Consider the following 27,279-nt stretch of genomic DNA (forward strand, 5'->3'; position numbering starts at 1 on the left):
TTGTCGGGAAAGAAATATATGCTTGGTGTCTTGTTTAAATTTTAGAAACATGTGACATAATCCCGCGCACTTTTCTTGTGTTTCCTCTGGAAAATTGATTTGGCAAACTGACAAATGGCAGAGAGAAGCATTGGCAGGCGGACTGTCCAAGTCTGACATTGCACAAAAAAGGGCCACTGACCAGAAAAAGAAAATTGAGCTGTAATATTAAATTCGGGTTCAGATAGAGAAATTATTCAATCTATCTAAATAAGGCCATTCGAGAAACATATGAATATTCTAAATGAATATTCAAAATTTCTAAAGAAAATGTTAATAAAAGTTCCATAGAGTGTGTTTGTCGTCAAAGGGATTGTTTGCTTTGTTTGATGCTTGTAACGCCGTCGTGAACTACATTTCAGGTCAACTTAAATGTTTATCAATGACAAAAAAAAAGAAAGTGCTGTCATATGTGGTGCTCCAGGACAATGACAGCCACGAAAGAAAATAAGAAGTCACACTTTCGCCCTAAAGGCAAAGCATCAATAGCAAATCACGGACAGGTATGCGAATTAAGGAGAGAAGTGTTATCGGCCGTATAAACTTCTAGACATTGGTTTACTAACTAAACAAGCATGGTGTTACGCTCGTAGAGGAAAGCATAACCACATCTCACTCAATGACCGTGGACAGTCGCTGTCAAAACGCTGACATGAGTAAGAGTGGCAGAAGCAGCGAGCGAATTGACCTTCGTGCTGCATTTCCCTCCAACGCGAGCTAAGCGGGTAGAACACAGCTTACACGACGCCATAAGCCGTGGGTGCACCTTAAAGCGGGAGACACACGGTCCGATTCGGTGTCCGATCCGGCGTCCGACGCGCCGGAACGGCAGCCGGAATCGAGGTGTTTTGCCATGCCGAAGCGCCAGATCGGACGTTCGGCGTGCGGCAAGCCGGGCAGATTTTCATCGTCCGACGCGTCCGGCAACCGCATCGTCGTCTGGCCGCAGCCAATGACAGCGCGGCTGGCATGTGACGTTCTGCGACGTTCCCTCCACGGAGGCGGCGCTGGCTGGCCGGTTTCTCGCAGTGTTCTTTTTCTTCCTTGCCTGCTGCAGTTTGTTTCCGACAAGAAATAGTTACCAGTTCAGTAAAATTATCTCGAACGTGTGCCTGTTATCCAAAGCAGCGCCTAGTACACTAGCACTAAGCTACTGGCGAGATCGGGAGCCGCGACGCGAGAGCATTTCACGGGCAGACATCCCACACCGACCGTCCGAGCGAGGCTGCTCGCTTCGCTTGCACGTTTGCCCTTCGCAACGACTGCGTCGAGTAAACCAATTGTAGTTAATTACGGGCAACCTAAGTGTACAGTCTTAATTGTTTTGACAAACATAAGCGCTCTTTGATGAGCTCGGGTTGGATCGTAAGCGCCGTCTGCCTAGCTAGGCCTACCGGCCCTATCGCTGGCTGTTAGCGGAGTCGTCAGTGGACAACGCGCCGTCGTGAAGTGTTCTGTCAGTTGCAGGGGCACGATTTTATTGACAGTGTTCGTGTAAAGCGTAGCAGTGTTGTGCAGAGTTGTTTATATAGCGTTTCTCGACGTGGCTATGAAGTCAAGCTGGGGGGCTGGATCTGGGCGGAGCTTAAGCGCCGCTCAATCTTTCGGATGCACGCATCGTGTGCCCCCAATCGTCGTATGCCGCATGCCGGAGCATGCGGCGTCGCTCGTCGGATCGGACGCCGAATCGTACCGTGTGTCTCCTGCTTAACTCTGCACTCATCGCAGATCGCTTTCAACTTAGGGCTCACGCGGCCGTGCTCAGCCACGCCGTACGAAGCCGCCCCCCCCCCCCCCCCCCACATCCTCCTTGCTCCCAAGGTGCCTTGCGCGCGATGAAAGACTGTGCTCTTACTCCTCTCCTTCCTCCCTTGCGTGCGTGAGATCGAGCTACCATGCTCGGCTCATCCTCACGCGCTTTCACTCGCACCCATAGCATACGGCGCGCGCCCACGATGTTATGGCACTTGGGCTTGATACCGAACACCACGTAGACGTCGACGGCGACGACGAGTCAGCGGAAATGTGACCGACCGACCGACCGACAAAGAAGTTTAATTACAAGGTCCTGAGAAGCTTTGCCCTAGAGCAGAGCTGCGGGCCGCTCCCACGTGGGGACTGGTAGGCCGAGCCTAACCGCCGCATCGTGGTCTCTCTGGACAGCCCAGCCTGCCTGGAGTGTCCGTATACTTGCTATCGAAAAATAAAAACACACGCACACCTCAACCGGACGTATTTAGTGGAGTGGAGTGCCGGTTGACATATCTACTGCAATTCTAAAGCACCACACAGTTTTCAAAGAATCGAAACCTGGTGATAGTGGCAAAAATAGGTTGACCACTGTAAATTCTAACAGCGAGTACTTACGCTACCTATTTGAACGTTTATAGTATGAGGAAAGGGTTGTGGATGCCGGTGGGTGGCTACACATGCTTACTCAATGACTGGTAACTATCGTTCTAAGTCGTCCATGTGTTTGTTCAGGAACTGAATCATCTGAAGAACCACCGCCGGTATCCTGCAGCACAATCATACAGAAGAGCCTCGAATTGAATGTATAGTTCTCGCAGTATACTGCAAGAACTGTTGTTGTCCCTTACATATACTATTCGAACGAAATAAATGTTCAACAATTTCGAACAGTGAATTCTCGAATACAATTGCGAAGACTATTCGATTTGTATCTGAAATTCCGAATGTTAGCTCCACCTTTCTATTAGAAAAAGAACAGCTGCTTTAAACGTGGTGGTGATGCGACGGTGACGACGTCATGGATTATACCGGCGTTTGCTCGTTCAAGTTTCAAAAATTTCACCGATCTACAACGCAAAACATACCTTGAAGTTTGTGACGTCACACTGATGGACCGGCAGAGAAATTTCCGCAAAAAATAAAAATAAAATGGAACTTTACCATTTGTTTTCTGATGACCCATTGCCGCATGATTAAGAAAAGTATAGCTTAAGGATAAGGATAAGAATAACTTTAATAAAGTGCCGGCAAACGACGATTTAACGAGTCGTGACGCTGGCCAAGCGTCGACCCGGGGTTATACTCTACTCTGCACTAGCCCCGTTGGGCCCGTTCGTAGTGGGTCACGAGGCTTGTGCTTTTCGAGCGCACCCCGGGCCTGCTGGACGGCCCATAGTTGTGAGTCCTTGTCTGTAGACTGCAGTGCACTTTGAAGTATAGCTTAGAAAGATTTTCTCGTCAGCCTTAAATGACTGAGTTTCTGACTTTATATGCCTCTTCAAAATCCATGCCAGCTTTACGAGGTTCGTTCTTCTCAAAGGAGCGTTTACCAAACTCGCGATGATCTTTGCTACAGCGGGCGAGAGAGAGAGAAAAAAAAAACTTTATTTGGTTCTTTCAAGGATTTAGCGTCTCGGTCTGCGTCGTCTTCTTGGGCGCAGGCGACTTGGAGCCTCTTCCGACAAGGGTGGGCCCCTACCCTAAGGCTCCACTGAGCCTAGCTACCTCACTAGCGTGCTGCACTAAGGCCCTTTGGGCCGTGAGCTTGTAGCTGGTAAGCAGACTCTCCCATTGCTCCGCACTCGGGTTATTGTGTTGGTGGAATGATTGTGTTTACATTCCCATGTGACATGATAGAGTGTGGAGCGGGCGAAGAGCCTCCTCAGAAAGTTTCGAACGGCCGACCATGTACAAAATTCACAAAATTCAGTGATTCATGTGAAGACTCCGGCGTCGGCTATTTAAAATATTGAAATAAAGAACCTAGTAGTGGTGTTTCATAGGTTTGCTCCCGGATGAAATTCGCCAACAACTTAATGCCCGCTTCGAGTTGACTCGAAGCTACTTTCTTCGCCTGAAACAATCGGTGGACTATTCCACACGACCGAATGCCCCCGTTGTCTTTCTGAGCATCAGTATGGGATGCCCGAGCGACAGTGGTGAGGCAAACGACCGTAATGCGGTAGCGAAGCGGACAGTTTTACGCACAAAGACTTCGTCACCATTCTGGTGCTAAATTCATAACGGGCGAGTTCTGCTTGTATACACAGATGGCTTCCCGAGGACGGCAAGAGATGCCAATGGTGAATGTGGTCTATATCGGTACTGTAGATGGTTTCGAAGAGCACAGCGACACCTTGGCACGTACGTGAGAAAGAGAAAAAAATCAATGGCAGCAATGAGATAGCCTTGAAGATAGGCTTTCTATTGCCATGCATGCAAACGAATCTAACGTTAACTCAAGCATACTGCATGCGTATCGTAGCCAACGCATCTCAAGGACATTGCCCAGAAGTACAAACAAGCATTAGGTAGGGCAAGAGGTTCGCAAAGAAAAAAGCCAAATTTAAACATCAATATTTCTAAACAATATTACGTGCAACGTAAGCCAAGGCCCGAAAGCGAACCGGGCTTTGTAGCCTCCAGCGTCGTTTCGTCGGCCGAAGCTCGGTGGAGATACTACCCGACGGCGACATGCTCAATAGGACATGCTTTAAAAAAGCTGTGCCACGCGTCGCAAAAGCTAAACAAAGGATCAAATAAAATTAACGGTGGCAACGAGAAAGCCCCGTCCTGGCATCGTGGTGGGCCCCAAAGCTAGTGATGGGTGTCGTTGTAGAAGCGGAAGGTGGCGCTAGTGAGCGGGTATTTCCCTAAACCACAGAGGCCGCCAAAGTCGTCCATCTGCGGATTCCAGATGCCCACGCAAGTGGCCGACGCCTTCTTGTGCATGTCGTCGACGAAGCGCCCCAGCAGCTGCGGTTCCGTGTACGCCAGAAAGGAATCGGCCCGGAGTGCCTCGACGCCGTAGTCGGTGACGTGTTTCGAGTACGTGCTCGCAATGAGGCACGTCTCGAAGTACGCAATGCGTCCGGCGTGCTTGGTCACGTCACCTTGGATGCCGGGACCGAGAGATTGAGTCGTGTCGGGCGGCTTCACCTGCCAGCAGGGAACGCGACGGTGCGTTATCGGTAAAAAAAACCAAAACAAACGCGTAATGGTGGAGTCAAAAACACTGCCTTTCTAAAAAAGAAATTCATTCAGCAGAGATACCAATCGCATTGCCCAGGAGTACAGGAAGCATACGTGAATAACTAAGCAAGTATCTATGAAGGCTCTCTAGAGCTATCTTGATTTTCTACAAGAAAAACAGGAAAAATTACCGACCAAGATAGGGGTCTGGCAAGGAGACAATACATCCAATAATATCCAGTGCATGCTCCGATGTATTAAAGCTGTTACAGTGGGAATGATTAAGATTGAGGATCAGCGGTAAATACCTTGCGGTTCGCAGATGGCATTGTCCTGTTCGGTAACGTGACATATGACTTGCAAAGAAAAAAAATTACTGAGAACCTCAGCCTGCAAAGTGGAACGCTAGGTTTGAAGATTAAAATTCCAAACACTTAGGTAATGTGCAATAGCCTTTCAAGAGAATGACAATTCGCAATTGACAGTCGGCCTCGGGAATCGGTGAAAGAGTACATATACATCGAGACCTATGAGTCATTGGTCACTCGGAACTTGAGAAGTAACTTTACAGAAGTATAAAAATGGGTTAGAGCGCTACAGCAGGCATTAACAAGACATAACCGGCAGCTTAGCTCTATCCTTGAAATAAAAACCATATATTTATTGCATCCTACCGGTGTGAACATACGGAGCACAAATTGGGAGGTTGACTAATGAGCTTGAGAAGAAATTAATGACCACGCAACTAGCGATGGAACCAAAAATGTTACGCGGAAAATTAAAGAGATAGGAAGAGAGCGGTGTGTATTAGAAAGCAAACATGGGTAGTTGATACTGTGGTTGACATGAAGAGAAAAAAGAAGTGCAGATCCCGCGGACTGTGGGAAACGATGTTACGCGAGGCATTTAGCAGGTACGTGGCTATCCAGCATTGTTTCGGATTCTGCAAACCGTTGCCAGGTGAAACAACGTGTTCGGGTAAATTAAGTAGCTGCGTGTGTGTGTGCGTGGGTAGCGAGCGTACCTGCGTGTGTGTAACGACAGCTGGTCGACGAATCGTAGATTACTCGTAATCTACGCCAGCCGCGTCAAATCTACGCCAGACGCGCCAGCCGCGAGCTTACGTCATGACGATTGTTGGGTTCTACGTTGATAGCGGACGAGCGTGAGCGAGAGAAACACCGATCGCGGCGTCACCAACAAAAATACGAGTCACACAGTAATACGTACCTATGATTATGTCACTTGGGCGTATACGTTAAAATGACGATGACATTTGTCCTCCAGCAAATAAATTTTAAGACATGATTAACTTGGGTGATAATGGAATTGGCAGAACATCGCAGTTTCTATGTAGCATAAACAGCCACAAGAGTAGATTTTAATGAAGAGAAAGGAGGAGGGGTCGGCCTAGAAAGCGTGTCTCTAGCCTGCTGCAAGGAACGTGATGGGGTAATGGGGCAGACCCAGAGATCGTGCAGTACGCTGGCTAGATATTTTCATTTCCAGTAGGACAAGAGGGAGTACGGTTCCGGTGATGTGCTGCATTGACGACGTGTCTCGGGCGGAAAAGTGAATTTCTTAATTTAGGAAGGAAAGAGAACAAGAGGTATCATGACGTCACGAAATCAGCCGTAAGCCAACTCTCCATGAAGCACTCTCATTCGCTTTTCCTTGCTCCACAAACTACAAAATTGCCTTAAAACGTAACCCTGCGCTCGGCGGCCTCGAGCCAGCATGTGCTGGTTTCCGGTAGCTTGTAACCGATGCCTACTTGGTTTGGGCGCTGTGCCAAACACTCTGAGCACATTTTCGCCCGATATGTTTGTGTATACTTCGGGTCGTTTATTGTAGCGTGTACGTTTACCGTATTCGTCGCAACGTGTGGCTTTGGCAGCGGTATGTCGCTGCCACACCCGTTTTCTTCCCGCGTAAGGATTGGGGTCGGGCATGAAATAGCAGCTGGCCCATGTCGTCGCCCGACTCATCCACGCTGAGGACGTTGTTGAAGGGAGAGACTTGTTCTCATTGAGAACGAGGAATATCGTATTTCTTTACAATATCTACATGAAGGGTGGAGAACGTTACATTTCATCAGTCTAGCATGACTGAAAGAGAATGCACCCCAAGCAGCCGCAAACGGCTGCTTAAAAACACTGTCCTCCCTAGATCCCTAGGTGAGGGAAAACTGCCGTTCAACTTCGACCAATGGGAGCGTCCAAAGTCATCGCAGCCGACCCGCCTTTGAGGGGGAGGGTTCACACACTCACTTCCGCACTTTGGTTTCACTGAGGGTTCTCGTAGACAGAGGTCTTGACCCGAGCAGACGCCTCCTGATCCCAGAGCTGACCTCGCAGTCAGTGGCCGCCGCGTCTCTCCATTGACTGTGAAGACTCTTGGGGCCCGTGGGAAAGCACCGCAAAACATCCCCTTCCAGGAGTTCCCCCGCTCCAAGCAAACCGTGAAGGCGACAGCGAATCGACTAACAATACAAAGCCCGCCGAACGCGACTAGACATGCCGGCGCCGTCGGGCTGTTGAGGCGGCGCATTGTTGTCTTTACAAAGCGAGTCGTCGCAGTGGGCTGGGAAGAGTTCGGATGTCGCTTCTCCGAAGATCGCCCACGCTCGAAGGCCGATCGTAACACCCTGAAGAGCGTGCGCTGAGCGCGGCTGGCGCGGCGGTGGAAGACACTAAATCTTACCGCGACCCGAGCACCTGTCAGGTCGATTTTTTTCTGGCTTCAATTTATCCTGCTACACCTCCCTCCCAGTTTGACCTTCCTCCATGGATTTAAATGTCTTAGTCAGATAACCTAAACATTGATGGCAGCCGCGATATTGCTGCGCCTTACCCGGTAAGTGTAAGTGTCGGCCGGGAACAGGTAACACAGGTGGTCGGCGACGTTACGGCTGAGGAAGCGAAGGTTGAGGCTATACAAGGTGTCCAATGTTGTCTGGCTGTAGAAGCTGCGGAAAGGAAACAATGGAAACACAATATGGCAAGCCCCGGCTTAGCTTATAATACAGAGGAAATCTATTGACGCTAATGGCGACTATTGATCTATTGACGCTAATGGCGACCTTGATCCGGCCCTGGAGGCGCACCGGCTATCGGCCGGTAGCGTCGAGGTGCTTCTATGGCCAATGTAGTCTCTCTTGTGCAGTGGAGATAGCTCGCAAAACGCCGTGCTAGTTCCTCGAGCAGTCAGGCTTGGCAACCCAGGTGCTCTACGTGAACTATAAACAATGCAGGAGCGAGGGGCCGGGTGACTCTTTAGGAAATGACTTTCCAAGCGAACGATGGATACAGACCAACCTAGTCATTGTATTTTATATTCAGGTAAATACTTTCCTTGCGTTTCTTTATCTCCTCCCTCCAGATTCTTTTACTCCGCTACCCCCATTCCAGCTCCTCTCTGGTGACCACCATAGACGTGTTAGCAGAGTGATGTAGACCGTTGCATCGTGGTAGCCTGTAATTTTCATTTTTTCTCTTTCCTTATAGCGTATTAACAACAATTACTACTACTATACTAGTGTATTAATTCTACACGTACTACTACGCTAGTAATGCACTACAACTACATCATCGCTAAACTACTACTACTACTCGGCGACAGCGACATTCATTGCACTAGCACTGTTCATGACTACTACACTGCTGCTATCCTACCGCAACTGCTACACTACTATACCCTGACCGCCAACACCACTGCACACTACTGTTAATTGCACTACTACTCTTACTACTACTTTGCTGCGATGACAGAGAGCACGTACCGTATCGTGTGCCCGTAAAACTTGTTCTGGGGCATGGCGGGCGGCAAAAGGAAGATGGACACCTTGCCAAGGCTGGAGACGATGTGCTTCAAGTCCGGTCCGTAGCTGTCCTGGCGCAGCGCGACTCCCAGGCGAATGTGGCGCCTCGCCGAGTCGAGTCGCTGTGCAAGCCCTCGCAGCAGCGGTGCCACGATGCGCCACGGGGTGGTGAGCGTGGCCTCTGGCCAGCGCAGGACAACGCCCGTGTAGTTGTGAGCCTAGAAACGCGGTAGCTCGGCGATTACGAAGCTCTGTGGCCAAGCTGGTCGCTTCATTTCGATTCAACGGACGTAGCGGAATGTAAAAGAACGTCACGAACCGCGAAACGCATGCCGCAGCGTGAGCTTGCGCGGGTTCATGGGAAATCGTCAACAAGCATATTTCTCTAGTCCAATCAGGGTAACACGAAGTTTAAAACAATTTTACACGAGTTTAAAACAAAGTGTAAGGCCGCATGTCCGCGGGCAATTCGTGACATTCCAGAATAAAAACTCGGGACAAACTTCGAATTTTCCGTTTCAAATACACGTGATGACGTTTCGTTAAACAACTGCAGAACTAGTTTGCATAACATTTCTGAAATGAAGAGAGAAAGCCGAATCAGACCATCTGATTGTACCAGAATTTTGATATAGGATCTCATTTCGTTTTACAGAAATTTCCGAAATGTGGAGCTGCACAAATTCGTAACTGCACGAAGAAGTAAGCTTGCCGTTTCGCCCGAAAGAGGACGCATTGAAAGAGACCGCAAGGCGCTTAAACGTAGCGCTTAAGCTATTCGGAGATCGATTTTCCGCGCCTAACCTTCTTCACGCCAATTTGGATGACTGGGTATTCCATGGTCAAATGGGTTAGGGCACCGGGCTGCTGCGCTGACGGATTGTGCTCAAAACTAAACGTCGGGCCAAATACTGCCATTGAGTGTGCGTCATGTGGTCTGTGCCGTTTTTATGACAATCATCGCGTAAAACATCAATCGCAAACCCATCGGAAGATATATTACTAATCGCATTAAAATGGCCAATCATCTCCAAAGAAGGAATGTAGTGCCCTCAGCGCCAAACAATTTTCTTTAAAGGCGTACGCCTTTAGTGGCTCATCAGTGTCCGTGCACGGTCCGTAGTGGACGCAGGAAAGCGGTGATCAATCACGGCGGCGTCCGTTCGCTGAACATTTCAGACAACAGCAACAGAGGCAGTCATAGATAGGCTTTCGCCTATTGCAGTTTAGCTCAGCGAAGTGCTCATAGATTTTTTTTCGAAGGACAACGTGGGAAACGCGAACCTTGTACCAGTCGCCCACGTCGCGAGCCAGTCTTCCCGCGGCTACGTCGCTCAGCAGAGCGATGATTGGCGTCCAGCTGGCGGCCGATCCGTCGCCCAGCATCATGAGGGGCTGCACGAACCGGTTGACCCGCCGGGCTCGGGTGGCGAACTCCGACATCCGGGCGTCGGTGCGACGCGGCTCCAGGTTGGCGGCCAGCGGCGGGCAGCAGAACAGCGCCAAGCGGCACAGCCCGAACGGAAACCCGGAGACGCCGAAGCGGACGCGGGGGTCGCTGGCCATCCCGTCGGCAGATGCGTGGAACACGCAGGCCGTCTGGTGGTGGGGGTCCGTGTATCGGGTGTCGCTGTCGTCCACCCCCTGGAACGTGGCACAATGGCGACGGTGTCTTTACAGAATGTAACCGTCTGCGACGGCTCGGCTCAAGATTCTCTCTCAAAGCGTGAAATTCGGTCATGTTGTGCGACATCGTGACAAATTTGTCGAAGTTCACCGCACTGCCCAAACAAGCGATCCCGAAAGTTCTGCAACAGTTCTCGCGGCAGCGGCGAAGGTGAGCGCGCGACAGCTTGGTCTATGTCAAGCATACATGCCACTCAACGTGTGTCGGAGCCCAGAATTTGCGTTGAAATTTAATGGTCAATGATGAAAGCATAAAAGTTACCTTGTGTGTATTTGATTCGAATAGACAGCACCTTATATACGCGGTTCCTTAACCAGAAATCCATTATTTTTTTGAACCCACAAACCAACGCGTAGCGCTTTTGAAAAGTATGAGAAGTGGCTTATACAGCTTCACCGTGCTTGATGTATCAATTGCTCAGGTGGGCATGCATCTGCGGATTATTGTTTTATGATTTATTTGTATAGTTTAGGCTTTATATTTCTAGTTCAAAACGTTTTCTTACTTTTTTGTGAATATAAGCTATAAATGATCTTCCACCAGACCTTTTACGGTGGATAATTTCTTGTGTCACGCTTACCAGTCTTTATTATTATTTTTTGGTGTGCGAAAATGATTCACTAACATTCTTGGCTCTGAAACGCACGGTACGACTGCAAACGTCAGAAAATTATGGCGTGGTCGACGTTTCACACCAGCGCTTCAGTAGAATGTGCTAGGTAACTGCAGTATTAATTAGCTTTATGTGCCCTCTGCGTCACATGATGTCGATACCAGCGTTGTACCTGACATGAAATATTCCTTAGACACGGTATTCCGCAAACGGTAATATGTTTACAGCCAAAAACTCCCTTCTGACAAGTCATTTCGGCGAGCCAACACAAGGGCGCGTCGAGCATTTTTCACACGTGCCTCGTGCCACTGGTTCCCCGCTGGTAGTGCGGTCGCATTGGTCGACGATGTGACGTAAAGCTTGTGCACGATCGTCTCGGTGTCCGTCGGCTCCGTCGACAATACAGACGTCCAGGAAAGCACGACGTCGCTCAAGATCAGCACCATGATCGATACCACGATGCTTGCGTTAATCAGAAAGAGGGCGACCAGCGTGCAGGCCCGGATGCACTGCGGTTCGCCTCCGTCCGCTTCAGGGAACGTTTCTTTTTGGGAAGATCGCTGCTGCTCTTGCATCTGCTCCCAGTCAACCTCGAGGTAAGCGGTGTCGGGGACCTGGCCGAGGGTGCCGGCGTCCTGGAATCGTAGAGCAGAGTTCGTTCCCGATCGAAAAAAACACAGAGAATGCTCCAAGATACGAAACAGCAAAGACGACGACGACAAGAACAGCAGAGGATATCGCAGTTTATCCTGACCGTCGACGCATTGACAGATTAGCAGTGCGGGTTTGTTGCGTGCTGAGCCTTACCCATGTTCTCCCAACCATGTCACCCACGTGACCCATGCGACTCACGCGCACGCGCGTTGCATCCGTTTGGACGGGCGTCCCACTTCGCTACTACAACGCCCCAAAATAAAGCCAAAACCCGCAAGCGGGAAGGTTACAATAATCCATGCACTGTTCGTCGTTTCCACGATAGCTAAACGATCGCAGCGCCAGGTTTTCCGTCTTGTGAATTTAGTCGGAAATTTCATAGAGTATATTAAACTACCCATACGAAAAAACTGGCGCTGCCGCGCTGTTGTACGCATCGGAATGCCGGCATGTGGCGGCTTCAGACTGGCATCTCTCTATCGCAGAGACGAGACAGCCTGAAGACGCGTCTGGCTAGCGCAGTAAGCGTGCATGTCCGTATAGTTTCGTCTGTCAATAGATATTAAGCCTTGAGAGCTTGCGCTTGGCCGAGCAATTAAATCAAACGTGAACAGTACCGCAGAGGCTGAAGTTGGAGGCAAAACTACAAGGACAGTTCTCGCGGTGCGCCAACATTTGTCGTGTATTTGTGTTTCGTTCACTTAGATGTTGCATTGAATGTATTGAAGTAAACAATGACCAAATATGCATTACGGGCAAAGCTGACATTATACGATCATTTCATTCTAAAAAAAGAAAGCTTAATCTGGGTAGAATGACTGCGTTTTAAGGCAAGCCTCACACAATCGATACACAGCGGGCTATTCCGGACATTGGCGAATTTCGCCATATTGTCGAATAAGCCATCTTGTCAGCTCGAACAGGCCCAAAGAGCTGTTACAGCCGCTCCGATTGGCTCCAAATGCCAGCGCTACAGAATATGACAATATGGCGGAACTCGCGGATGTCCAGAACGGCACCCGCATACTGGCATGCAAATTGTGGCAGAGCACCCAACAGATAACTCGCATTGACAGTGGCGCCAATTTTTAAGAGGTGATAGTGTAAGCAAGGCTTTGAGGGGAACTCCCTGCATGCGAGGGCGTCTTTATTCTAAGGTTGCGCGTATAGTAATATTTGAGGCGGAATTGAATACTGACCGAATAGTGTCAGAAGCGATGCGAATACCTAATGCTTTTCGAACAGTAAGCAGCTGTTTTTAGTATTCACTTAAAACGATCTTCACATCCTGGCATATACACTACGCTAGTAATATTGTCACTACATTTCGCGGTATGAAGCGTTCCTTATGAATAGCACAAATGCAGTATTAGGAGCCGATAAGCAGTTTATTCCCATAATCAAGACGCATCGGTGTGGGTGAACAACTGCGGTTTAGCCGAAAATGTGTGGCTGCCTGAGTGACGTAGAGTGCCCCACTACGCAACTCCTTACGTTTTATGTCTAATACGGCTACCGAGATGAAACTAATCAAAATTTTGCTTCAATCTCAGGCGTCATTTCGTCCAGTTGCAGAGCTGAAAACTTCAAAAGCTATTCAAACGATCTTCGAATTTACGAACTGTGACCGTTCAATTCAACGACCGAATTCAATAGCAGAATGTTCAATTTGTTATTCGAACGTCTCGAATGCTTTTGCCCGCCTACATTATACCATATTATGTTGTATAGAATGGTATTCCGATTCCAATAAAGGAAATCAAAAACTTTTCATGCGCCTTAAAAGAACCAGATAAAATTTATTAAAATAGCACAATCTAGTTGATTACGAGGCACGCGGTTATTTTTTTTTCCTGGCTAAACGACTCGGTTATTCTTTTTGTGCATATGCGCTTTGTGCCGCTAGAGTCAGCGGCTGCGTGCAAGTAACAACATTGTAAGAAGCAGCTTTGCAATAAGATACGCTGCATCTATTATCAGCTGTTAGCAACAAAGTAGCTGCCCGTTTCGAAATCTCATCTTGTGTACCCCCGAGCTCAATATCTCGGTAATTGTGATTCCAGAGAAACGGAAATTATTTCCCTGGTCCCTTGAGGTTGCGGTAAGCGAAGAGTCCACCGTATATTTCCACTGAATAATACCTTCATCCATTCCTTCACTCTGCCACCGCAACGGTGTCCACCCACCTGATTAAATGCGAAGCGCGACTCCTGGTAGAACGCGGCTTGGGCGGGCCATTCCTGCTGCTCGTCGACGCGCTCTGGCACCGCGGCAGGGTCAGGCGCTTGTAAGGGAATCCAGGGAAAAGCCTGAGCTTGCGGTTGTGCTTGCTTCGGCCCTTGGGCGGCAACATTCTCGGCCTGCGTGTTGGAGGCAGCACACGTTATACCAGAGTGCAGTCAGTGAAGAAAGTTTGCGAATAGCTTTTCTTACTGTCGGAAATTCGCCTTTTATTACACGGTTAGAGGGACACTAAAAAGAAACGCTAAACAAGTTTGTATTTAAAGCTCGTTTTTAGGTATGTAGTGGCGAGAGGTTAACTGCTAGGAAAAAAAAAAAAAGGTGGCACTCCCATTTATTTTTTAAATTTAAAATTAAAACCACAGCTCCGGCACGTAATTGTAAAGTACGTACACGAATTTCGAAGTATGTTCTCGTACTTGGACCAGCTTTGGCGCAGGAAAAGATTTCTAAACTTCCCAAGTTCAGTATTTGGCTCATATAGAATACAATACATATAGTGCCGTCTTAACAGGTAAACAAGTTAGCAAAGTAGCAGTGGACGCCGTCAACATCGATTACGCCACGATGACATAGTGCGAAAACTTGATTGTGGCGTTGCCATCCGTATATTGTTCTTGTGTCTTCTCCAGCTTAACAATATTCCTCTCGCGATAAGACGATAAGATATATATTTCCACAATTCACAGACATGCACTTTTTCCCACTTTGAAACTCCCGATGCTAACTCATTAAAAATCCCGTCTTATCACGAGAAGAATATTGTTAAGCTGGAGAAGACACAAGAACAATATACGGATGCAACTGGAAGTATATATATATATATATATATATATATATATATATATATATATATATATATATATATATATATATATATATATATTAGTGCAACAGATGGTCGTGTGCTGTGGACCACCTTCATTTGCACTCCGCTCCTCGAAGAGGCAGGACGTTCATCGAGTGAGCTCCCGAAACAACACTGAGCAATGTCGTGGACACGGTTCGGGAACTGAGAGGTACGACGTAGCATATACCGCTAAATCACCACTGAGTTTTCAGTGTCGTAAAGCACGTCATGCATATTTATGGCGTATGGCACAGCCACCATCATAACTTTCACCCCAGCGTCAGTTTAGAAAGAAAGCTCCGATGTTCCTCGCTCCTGTGAATTCGTTCCCGGGCACGCGAGTCGCCGTGACGTGGCCGTCATGTTGCTTTCGTCAGGACAGCTACCAGCGCTTAATGTGCGACGGGAGAAATGACTTCTAGCAGTCATCTTAAAAATTTTTCCGAGCTTGTTTCCGCTCGTTTTGCAATGCGACGCTGAAATTAAACGTTTCAACATTACCACTGAAGCGCGTGGGCAGTAGTGCTGGTCGCTCAATCTTGATGTGAAACGAGAGTACTAAATCTGGAGCCGAATTCACAAAGTTTCGTTTTACGCAAGGCTGCGTTAGTCGGCACGTCTCGCATTACATCTTTAAGTTTAAATGCCATAGCGCATTCTGTATTTGCTACGACACAAATGCAATCACCGGAAGTCGGAGAGTTGATTTGATCAACAGTGGTCGAATAAGGGAACCAGAGCCAAAATTTCGACACGGAGGCTTATGTTTGCCTGGTCAAGGATACTTGTCTTTAGGTCAACACAGACACCCTTGCCTTTACAAATACTGCTGTGCATTGTAAATGGCTTCTGAATGCTGGCGCCGTCTTGTCATGAAACAATACATGCCGGGCCTGGTTCTATGTCCCGGTAACGTATTCCGTTCTTGGTTGTCAACCTGTGTGGATCATACGTGTCACTATACATCCGTGTGCATAACACGGTGTCATTGTAGTCTCCTTGTAGAAATACATGTGGAAGACGTAATGACGAAGGTAGGTCGTACCACTTCCGACATTTGATTCGACAGTGCAACACCGCATTTTTCTTGACTATTCCATTTGAAAACCTCGCTATTCGATCCCGCCTACTATAACAGAATCGAAATTTGGGCCAGTAGGTACATTTTCAGAAACGACAGCGTAAACAGACAGTCCAGTACCGGTCCCGTTGCTTCTTTTGGGGTGTAATGGCTAGTTCAGAGTTTCGGTTTCAGTGACGATGATGACGTTTATTGGCACCCCCTTTAAAATGGGGCTGCGACAATTAGTATCCTAGCCTGCTTGAGCAAATCAGGTTTTACTTCAAAAATACCACAGTCTAGCATTTTGGGAATCATTTTTGATCTTTTCTTTCTTCATTAAATCCTCTATCTCGATAGCGTACTATTATTTAGGCTTGTAACAACTTCATTTCTATCAATCACTTCCGTGCTTTTCTTCAACCAATACTCTAAACAAGTCTTATTTTGACTGCTGATCAGATAATCCTTCCTGCCGCGTTGAATCCCGGCGCTTGTGGACAGTGGACGTTACCTACGGATCTTGCTTGGTGAATATCTTGGCATTCCATTCGAATACAACGAGTAGTTCCCGGGGCTTTATTTTTCCAGCACGAACATATCTCCATCTTTCTGAACAAAACGTCCTTTTATACATGCGATCACAAAAGTAACTGGAACGCCAATGCATCTCTCCGCAAAGTTCGGGAACTAATTTCGAAACTGGTGTCATCCTGAGAATTCGTTCCAAGTGGATCCGCCTTGCGTACTCAACAGCTAGAGTTTGTAAATCGCAATATGGGCCGCAAGGTAACTAGTTAAAAGCCTAATTAGTCGATTATAGGTTACAATCTTTTGTGCAAGTAATGTACGCCTCTTCGATTAGACCAGTTCATGAACTAAATTGTGATATCTGCAACAGGCAACCCTTAAAAAATTTTTGAAAGTGTTCCTTGAAAAACCCTGTAGACGTTGGTAGAAAGGACCCCATTTCGACGGCGTTTGCCATCAACTGCCCCCCCCCCCCCCCAAAAAAAAAAATAAAAAAATTTCGCCGATCGCTACGGCTCGGTGGTAGCGCACAACTTGGTGGGATCTAGTCGCGGGGAGCTGCGAGGGTCTTGACGGTCTCAGAGGAAGGGAAATCGCTGCGTCGCCGAGCGAAAATCGCGCCATGCGAAACAGCCCTTGCGACACGCCTGCTTTGCTGTTTGCGAGAGACAGCCTGAAATCCAGAACAGCCAATGAAGCTACCACACGGAATTTTATGCGTCACTGCTTTAGCCGAGCAAAGCAGTTTCCAAACACGTCTAAGACCTTGCGTGTACGCTCATCGAACCTTACGCAACCACAAGTAAGAATAATCAAATCGTCTCTACGTAGCGGAACTTTACACAATGCCCGGATCCTGCCCAAATGTGGGTAATCCACGATTACAATTCCGCCAATAACATTGTCGCTTAGACCAGCAGCAACGCATGAACACACGAAATTGCCATGTTTTTGCATGTATAGACGTTACCGTTCGCGGTTGCTATGTCGAGCTTATAGATACATCCGTGTCCCGTCTAAAGATCTGTGCTACTTTGCTTGCTGTCTGTGCTGTTTCTTCGCTGTCACCTGGAACTGCGAGGTGCATGTATGTCCGTACCTGCAATCCCCCTGCACGCGGCTGCTTTTCCTGCGCTGTTCCCAGTGACGCGGCGCGGGCCGCCGGATTGGAGGCCGGCTTCGTCGAATTCCGTTTCGGGGGCCGTTTCTTGAGCTTCTTCGGTGTGGCGCTCCTTTTTTCGATGGTGGTGGAAAAGGCGGGCTCGTCATTCCGGCTCGGCGAGTAACGGTACCACTTCTTCAAGTCCAGGAAGGGAAAGCCGCTCCAGGCCATCGCTGCACTGGTTGGCGCGAGGCTTAGGTCGTCTTCGTTTCCGAACCCTAGCGAGACTGGGTCCGACGGACGAGTCGGTAAGAAGCGCGCTGCTAGACAAGAGCGCAGGTTTCTAGGGAGAAATGAGGCTGCGATCGACGAGATCGGTTGGCCGCACCCGGGTCTGCTCGAGCGGAACCGTGGCGCGTGAGTTGCTGATGGTGATACTGACTCTAGATACTGGCACGTCCCCACTAATGGGGTTTGTCTAAGACGTATATATGTAGAGATAGAGATAGAGAGAGAATAAGCTTTATACAGAAAAGCACGTGAGCGAAGTGAGGGAGTACGTAACTCTTCCGCTCTGCAGTGAGTGGCCCCTTCAGTCCAGCGGCCTCAACTGCCCTTCGCTCTCGGGCTCAACAGTTTGACCTGGTTAGTCGAATCGGAGCTGGACAGCGCTTCCTCCGATTGCCGTGTGGTGGGGTGAGCTCTGATGTGCACGCGCATACCATGTGGTAGAGCGTTGCGCATTCGCGGTAGTGTGGGCATATTTAAGGATGCAACACACGGTTGTATACATATATATATATGGTGGTACAGACTGAAGTGTGGATATATCTTTGGAGTCTCCGTCGTACTCCGGCTTCCTCTTGCGGGGGGTAGGGGGGGGGGGGGGGCATTATGTGGCGGTGGTAGTGTTCTTCAGGCGCGAACATTCCAAGACGCGGATGGTCGATCAATAATGTATTCGACATCGCGATAGGCACTGCTCGTTGTAGAAAGGAAACGGGTTAATTCAGGAGGTCACATGAGTTGTACAAGGCCACACAGGCAGGCGCACGTACGAACAAGGCATATTTCGCTTCGAATGTCTTGACAACTGCCTACGTGTGGCCAAGGCTTTTCTGCCACAATGAAAGGTACGCTCCCACAGGGGGCGATAGCGATTTGCCAACAATAAGAGAAGATGCGGGGCAGAGAAATAGTAGTGATAGAATGAAAATAAAGAAGCGTGACAAAAGTAATAATATTATTTTACAAGAAGATTTACTTAAACATAGAGGGATAATAAGAAGAACCTGTTTAGTATCCAGTCTGCGGTGGGGGGGGGGGGGGGGGGGGGGGCTGGGCGGTGGCGGCGAACAGAAGGAATTTCAATGCTGGAAAAGGAAAAGGAAAAGAAGCAGTCGCTTGTTTGGCCGGTAGGTCTCACGTAAATAGACGCAACCAAGTACAGGAGACCAAAAAAATGAAAAGAAAGGTAAGAAAAAGATGCGTTGAACTATTGCAATATTCAACAGATAGAAGTTCAACGGATACATAAAAGGAGGTAATAAACATATTAGAGAGAGAGAGAGAAGAAACTTTATTAATGAATGGCCGGCAGTTTCGTTGTGGTGGCCTCAGGTGGCGGCTCGAAGTCCTTGGACTCGGGCGGCACCTTTGGCTTGCCGGACGGCCCAGAGCTGGTCTGCCAACTCTGAACTTTTGAGAGCCGCCTCCCAGCGGCGGCGATGCCGATGGAGAAGGCCCCGGCGGCCCCCGCAGGTGGGGCGGCGTCGGGGAGAAGCGAGCTCGAGGCTTCCCGTACTGTGGTAACGGCCGCGATTACGGACGCGTCGCGAACGGATGTGGTCCCATTACCGTGGTTGCCGGCACATTCCCAGAGCATGTGTCGCAGCGTTGCTCGTTGTCCGCAAGCTTTACAGGCATCTGTTGGATATAAACCTGGGTAGAAGTAATGTAGGACCGCGGGGATAGGGTAGCTGTGTGGCTGGAGCAAGCGTAAAGTTACGGCCTCATTCCTGTTTAACTTGTCGTGTGGTGGCGGGAATGTGCGTCTTTGGAGTCTGTAGTGTTGGGTGAGGTCTCTGAACGTGGTCAGGCGATCGCCCCACGACCATTGTGATTCTTGTTGCCGCATTTCTGTTGTAGTGTCCCGATCAGGCAGATCCGATGCCCCGCTCTCGGGGGCGGGGGCGGCGGTCACATAATCTGCGGCGGCTCGGCGTGCGAGACCTCGAGCCGTGGCGTGGGCCGCCTCGTTGCCCGCGAGCGGGACATCGGTGTGTGCCGGGGTCCAGAGGAAGAAGACTGTAGAATTTTGGGGTTGCGAGGGCGATGACGAGTCGCCGTCGTCACAAATTTGGAGTATGCGGACCGCTTCCCGCGAGACGCGACCGCGCGCGAAGCCGCGGATTGCCGCCTGCGAGTCGCTGATCACGATCGCAGCGCTTGGCACCGTGGCCAGTGCTAGGGCTATTGCGGCTTCTTCGGCCGCCTCCGTGTGTCCCGTGGTCACTGCAGCGCTCGCGAGGCACTTACTCGTGCGGTCTACAACCGCTATCGCGTGTGCGCTTCTCCCTCCTCCATATCGCGCCGCGTCTACGTACACCGCCTCGTTGCTCATACCAAATTTCTTCTGAAGGTCGCTTGCTCTTTTGTTGCGTCTCCCGGCGTGGTGCATCGGGTGCATGTTCTTGGGAAGCGGCGGGATGATCAGGCGGTCGCGAACAGGGGCGGGAACCGCCGTCTTTTCTCCCTGCTGAGTGTGGTACGCGATGCCGAGCGACTCGAGGATGCATCGACCTGCCTTTGACCTCGATAATCGTTCGTACTGCGCAATGTCGTGCGCCTCGATTAACTCGTCAAGTGAGTTGTGAAGCCCGAGCTCCAGAAACTTGTCGGTGCTCGCGTTGAGTGGAACGCCGACCGCCCTCTTAAAAGCCTTTCGTATCATGCATTCGACCTTGTTTTTTTCGCACCCTATCCACTTAAGGTAGGGGGCAACATACGTTATGCGGCTTATCGCGTACGCCTGCACGAGACGGATCGCGCAGTCTTCACGCATACCATTGCCTCTATTCGTGATGCTACGCAAGAGTCGGATCGTGTCATCTACCGAACGACGAAGTCTTTACACCGTCTCTCCGTTATGGCCATTTGCCTGCAGGTGTAACCCCAGGATTCTAATTTTGTCTACGTGCGGTACGGGAGTATCATCTGACAATATAATACATACTTTGGAGTATTCCCGTTCTTCGTCGCGCAGTATTTTACGACCTCTCCTAGTGGGTCTGTAGATTAACAGTTCGGACTTGGTAGCCGAGCACTCGAGGCCCGTTCCACGCAACTAATTCTGGACCGCATCTACTCCTGCCTGTAGCGTTCGCTCGACGTGACCGTCACATCCTCCCCCGGGAACCCAGAGGGTGATGTCATCCGCGTATAGACTATGATGCAATCCTTCTACTTCTGTTAATTTCTCAGGTAGACCGAGTAGACCTAAATTAAAGAGTAATGGTGATATGACGGATCCTCGCGGCGTGCCGGACGGACCCGTCTCAAATTTCGTTGATTCCTCGTCGCCAACGACGATGCATGCACGCCTGCACGCGAGGAAATCTCTAACGTAATTATACGTTCTTTGGCCAAGTTCTAATTTTCTAATTGTTTTTAAGATTGCTTCGTGTTTAACGTTATCAAATGCCTTTTTAATGTTAGTAATATTTATTATTACTTATTACGATGTAGAATATCTGCAACTAGGGGTTGTATCCGGCAAACCTACGAAACTGTGCCAGCCTGCTCGCCACGTTGCTTTGCCTGTACCCCGAGGGGCACGCACTTCCGCGTTTACTTCCATAGAGCTTCTTCGGACTGTCGTATCGCGACGCAGTGAAACGGGAAACGCGGACTGCGTGGCTATCCGTACATTCAGCGCTGTCTAACCTCGGCCCCGGACAAACTCTGTCCATGTGCATTTGGCTCCCGGTGTTCGCGATAAGGCGCCACACCATCACCTATTCAACTTGGCTGACCTTGTCGAAATTTCGAAATCGTGCTTCCAGAGCGCTGCAAGCCTCGGCTTTCATACACTATCTCTGTCCGTTCGCATCCACCGATGGGTATTGTATACGAATTGGTACAGAAAGGAGAAGCATGCCGTGGCCCCGTGGGGGAGGATGATGAACTTGTGATAATGTGAGCTACAGTCGCGATGATGAGATCGGGCCGCCAAGTCACGAACACCGTAAATTAACTGCGCGTGTGTATAGTTCATCGCGGGCCACGTTAGACGGCGCTGCATGTACAGTGCCATGCGCTGCTGTGTAGAGCGCGCGAGCAGCCGGCTTTGCTCTCCAGGGCGACATCTGGCGGCAGTACCTGGGTCCGAGATAGTGTGCCCTCGAGCATGTGCGGCCTATCAGACATGCAGAAGTGCTTTCGATGAGTGGCGACGTTGAAAAGCGCCTTTGTTTACCCTAATCTTCACTCGATCTGAGGGCGCTTGCGGCAGGGCAAATACCATAGAATGAAGCGTATGGACTTATAACGGGCGCCGGTCCTTCCGCAACGAATGAAACGCGCTCCGAGATAACTAAGACGCTTATACGGACATGACCGCTGGTTAAACGCACTACGCGCAAGTTTGCATCTTTATCAGGGCGCGCATGCTCCTGGGCACGCTATCTGGGGCCCAGCGACCGGCGCCAGGTGTCGTCCCGCAGAGCAAAGCCAGCCATTCGCGCGCTCTACACAGGAGTGGACGGCACTGTACTGACAACCACGCGGTCCGCTGTTCGCGTTTTACTGCGTCGTCGTCATGGTATACAAACATGCGGCGAACTGCCTGTTACAGTTCAGATGCTTTAGGGCCAGGACTTAGACGGAGCATACGCAAAAAAGACACGCACATTGGGCTGAACAATTTCTCTAGACACACCGCGCAATGTGTGTGTCCCTTTTCGTGTGGTTCTAATAATCGCTAGTCGTACAATAGGTGAATTACGCCACACTAAGTGACCCAAGTTCTTGCCTTACCGATACCTGTCACTGCTGGCATAAGCATCTACAACATTTGCACAAACTGAATAAACGTAAGCTCACGAATTAAAACAGTGGTGTACACATTATCCAATGTAAGCTAGCTTACTGGAATAAAACCAGAGTGAAAATACATATACATGATAAACAACAACGACGTGTTTTTAAGATAACCTTTGAGCGGGACGTTCCGCATCATGTGCCTACTGCCTGTTCTTTACAAATACCAGGGCGTCGTTAACAAAATGGATGCTATTTAGCAGATTAGAAGGAAATATTAACGGTAATGACCAGGCGGCCCCCTTACAGAAGTGCTACACAGAAAAATAAAGAGTGGCATCAATGACCGCTCACGGTTTAGGGAAAACGCTCAGGAAAAAAAATGAAAGCAGTGTTTAATTACCGTTTATCGCACATTGCCTTGCGGAAAAAGATAAAATTAGTATGCTCTTATTGACTGCACTACATGACTAACTACAAGCAGAACGTAAGCGTAATGGCGACCATGAAAAGTAGGAAATACTGCCACAACCAATCTTCTGCGAGAGGCGCAGGGTGTCACAGCCACTCACGATTAGTGTGCACCGGTGTGGTAGGCGGCTAACTGCTAGAACCTCGTTGCGATGCCCGGAGTCGAAGGGCTCTTTCGGATGGGGCCCGAAAGCACAAAGGGCGGGGGTAAAAAACACACAACTCCCGCCGGAGGACGACATCAACGGAGGCCGGTTTAACTTCAGAACCAGTGCAATGGGGCTACGCAATGTAAACGAAGACAGCAAACGTAGACGTGGTGGACGCAAGCGCCGACTCTCAACTGAAACGTTAATCAGAAACAGGCAAAACGTTGATGGATGACACGCACGCGTATTTTTCTTTGGATTGCGCTGCATGAAAAAGAATCTTTGTTCTTGAATAGATAACATTCCATCATGTTACCACGTGTCATTTTTATAGTTGCACCAAACTTTTATGACCCGCCGCGGTGGCTTAGTGGGTATGGTGTAGCACTGCTAAGCACGAGGTAGCGGGATCAAATCCCGGTCGCGGCGGCCGCATTTTGATGGGGGTGAAACGCAAGAATGCCCGTATTCCCTGCACTGGGAGCACGTTAAAGATCCCCTGGTGGTCAAAATTATTCTGCAGTCTCCCATTACGGCGCGCATCATAATCAAATCGTGGTTCTGGCACGTAAAGCACAAGAATTCCATTGAATTCAACGCAAAATTAAAAAATTGCCTGCGGTAGACAGCACCATCCCAATCTTGGAGCTAAGTTACTCGAGGCGGTCGCCATTACTTCGACGAGAAATGAAAGTGCTTAATTAAATAAGTACCATATTTGCACTAATTACATTTCTAAGTAATTACTTTACGCCGCATATTTCCATCTAAGAATTGCAGCTAGCGAGCTTACAATGCATATCGACTTGGAACGAATTCTTAGGAGGGTACCGGTTTCGAGATATACGCCGTCAAACTTGCGGCAAATGTGCCCTGTTCCACTTACTTTTTTAAGAAAACGAAGTTTTCTGCATTGAAGCACTGAAGTAACTGGAACGCTAATGCATTTCCTTCGACACATTGAAAATTGATATCCCAAGACTTGTGTAGTCCTCATAATTCGTTCCAGGTGGATACGCGTAGCGAATGCGTCATAATGTAATTAATTGAAGGTTATTATTGTTATGGTAATTATTAAATTCCGCGTACTTATTTTTCGTAGAAGTAATGTGGCCGCCTCATCGCATTATTCAGTTCAATTTAACGGTGAACGTAATTTCAGTTTTGCTTGATGCACGCCTGCTGCGGCTCTATGTTCAATTCACAGTCGACCGTAAGTGTTTCCTGACCATGCGATCTAAGAAGAAGAAAAAAAAAAAAAGAACGGAATATCTCCACGTCCTCAAAGCCCAGCCTCTACTAGTATAAGAACATTGCGGTGTATGGTGTTACTGGCTACTGCAAGAGGGTGCTCGAAAATTCAACGTTTCATGAGATCCCGTGGTCTGCAAGCTTTTGTGGTCGACTGTATACCTGCGGCAGTGGGAAACACGAAGGGGCAGAATTTGGCACCAATTCATCCAAACTGCCCCCTTTCTGATCTGGGCTCAATAGCTCGTCACTGCGCCATGACTGCGCATGCTCATGCTGGCTCACGCCGTTTCACGCCGTCTCACGCTCCTCAGTCTGGTTCACGCTAGAAAAGTTAGGCACGCGCTTCGACATATCGAGGGAAGTTTTCCGCATTTAATTTGCGCGTCGTTCCCGACGGGCGCACTTTCACAGATACACACGCACAGACAGATACTCATGCTCGTGCACCCGCACACTTAGTCAAACACAAACGCACGCAAACACAAACACACGTGATCAAGAAAATGCCCGTAACGCTCAGCGGACAGAAGTCAGCCGGGATTTAAGAGAATAGTTCCTCCCCTATCTGGCTGAAATAAGCCAAGCACAGGAATGCAGTCAATACGGTTGCTCGGCCATAGAGTAAGGCCTTCGCACATTTTGAGAAGCACCCGTCGAATATGTGCGACAACCTCAATCCCATGCGAGTTTTCAGGCAGACTTCCAGATTGTAGGAGAAGAGTGAGGAGGTTAAGTTCTGTATGCCACTCCGCTGTTGCACGCTTACCTCGGTGGAAGGGTAGTGTTAAGCCTCATGTGCGCACTATAAGGTCATATGAAGAAGCATGACCCGTCAGCATGCCCTCAAATTGTGGGCGAAAATAAAATTTCTTGCTGCGAAGAGAGTGCTTGCAGCTCTCTTGATACCATTTACCTTTTCAGTGCAGTGAGGAAACTGATGGGAAGCCATGAGAAATATGTCCCTTGGGCACTCATGCATGGCGTCACTAGTGATTCATTAGAGTTTGGTTGGTTGGTTAACTTGAGTTTAATGGCACAAAGGCAACTAAGGCCATTACAGTTTGAATGGCGCTTCCGATGAAGTCATGGCATCTTTGAACGAATGGCAGGTTCATCGCTAATTGAAGGCGATCGATTTACTTTTCTTGCGAGGTGGTACCTATCTGCTCATAAGTGGTCCTTATATTTAAATATAGCTTTCTTTCTTAGCTTTCTCGGGTGTCAGCACGAAGCGTATTCATTGTGCCCTTCATGTGTGCTGTTTCTGCTAATATGAAGAACGTTCAGTCAGCAAGACGAAGCTCTAACATTTTATCAATGAACAGCTTTGTATCCAATGTGCCTTCTCTATGTCAAACCGTTCAGCATTCTGCAGTTCCTTCGACGCTGCTTGTTGATCAAATTTTTAAGAGATTGTGCGCCAAAATACCTACGTTTAAATGAACGCAACGAAGTCGGTTTGAAGGGAGTCGGGCCGATCGTTGTGTTCATGTAAACGCTAGCAGGTCAGGCCGAGAGTGAAGCTCGGTGAATCCACCTGCAAGGGATGGATTGATTCGCCGCTTCTGTCGAAAGGAGTGTGTTCAAAAAAAAGAAGAAAGGTCATCGTCTTTCCGCTACTGTGAAGAGGGGTGCAAGCGAAGCTCGGTATCTTCGACTCTTCGTTGTCGTAACGCCTCAGCTTCGCGCTCCCTCACTGGGAGGTCGGCATGTCCACGACGAGGCCTTTCTCGAGCGAGTTACAGGCGGCGTTCAGCAAACACTGCCTGTTCTTCAGCAGAACGCACGACGCGCGGCCCGCTCCTGCTGCCGTTCCTTCAACGCAGCCTGCTCTTCGGCAGAACGAACAAAATGCGGTCACCCCATCTGACTGCTGGGCCTGAACTAGCGGGAAACGACGGGCGCGAGGCGAGCGAATACGCGATCACACCCTTTCCCTACTCTGCAGGGAGGGGACGCCTGTGACTGGCTCGCGCCTTGCGCTGCGTCTACTTCTACATGCATTTAAAACCCCGCTTTAAAGGCACGTATGATGAGCCGACAGTGGCTGAATCGGTTAACGCGACGGTCTTGCAATCTGGAGGTAGGCCGGTGGTTTGAATCCGCAGCCTGACAAGCAATTACTATTTTCGCGCGGTTTGGGCTTTTTTCATACGGTAATACCAACACCAACGCCGACACGAGCGAGGCAATACAAGCTTCGCTTGAGAAAGGTGACTTCGCGCTGCTCAAAGCTGCAAGGTTTCGCTGACATGTTCACAGTAGCCTGTGCTATCCGCGGACTGTTCTTTCACTAAGCTAGAGGGTTGATTCAAGACCTCCTTTAAAGAGCCATCCCAGCACGGGCCGTGCTGAAGGCTGGCGCATGTGATCGAGTGCGCTTGCTCTGAATAGTTGTGAGAGAGTAACATATTCTACACTATTACCGAAAATGGCGGGCGTGATGACGTCAATGCATCATATTAATGCGTATACATCGTTTTGCTTTTTGACTATGATTGTTTTTCGCCGGTTTATCACTGCTATCGATTTTTCGCTCGGCATAAGACGCCCTAGTCGAGCCGTGACGTTTCTTATTGAGGCAATTTGTGGGCGTGCTAGGACGGAGAATGGAGGGTGGTTTGTGGAGCTGGGCCTCCCCACAAACATTTAATAAAAGGCTTGCCCCCCCCCCCCTCTCCTCTCCTGCCTACGGAACGATTAACAATAAGCATTTACTTATATTCAAGGCGCCGATGCACGTGTTCATGTGTCTCCCTCTCTCCCCCTTTCTCCCACCGCGAACAAGCCTGATGTGGCTTCACCGCAACAAATTGCACCGCTA

General features: G+C 49.1%; 1 protein-coding gene across 1 annotated transcript; it reads right to left on the reverse strand.

Annotated features, from left to right (window-relative positions):
* Positions 1-4,608: 4,608 nt before the first annotated feature.
* LOC126533244 (probable chitinase 10) lies at positions 4,609-10,440 on the reverse strand. Its single transcript, XM_050180518.2, has 4 exons — positions 10,088-10,440; positions 8,765-9,021; positions 7,837-7,951; positions 4,609-4,950 (listed from the first exon to the last, which is right to left on the reverse strand). Exons 1-4 carry the CDS (start codon positions 10,367-10,369, stop codon positions 4,609-4,611), a joined length of 996 nt encoding a protein of 331 aa, XP_050036475.2. The 5' UTR covers positions 10,370-10,440.
* Positions 10,441-27,279: the final 16,839 nt, after the last annotated feature.

The sequence above is a fragment of the Dermacentor andersoni genome, chromosome 7 (assembly GCF_023375885.2).
Source record: "Dermacentor andersoni chromosome 7, qqDerAnde1_hic_scaffold, whole genome shotgun sequence".
Lineage (NCBI taxonomy): Eukaryota > Metazoa > Arthropoda > Arachnida > Ixodida > Ixodidae > Dermacentor > Dermacentor andersoni.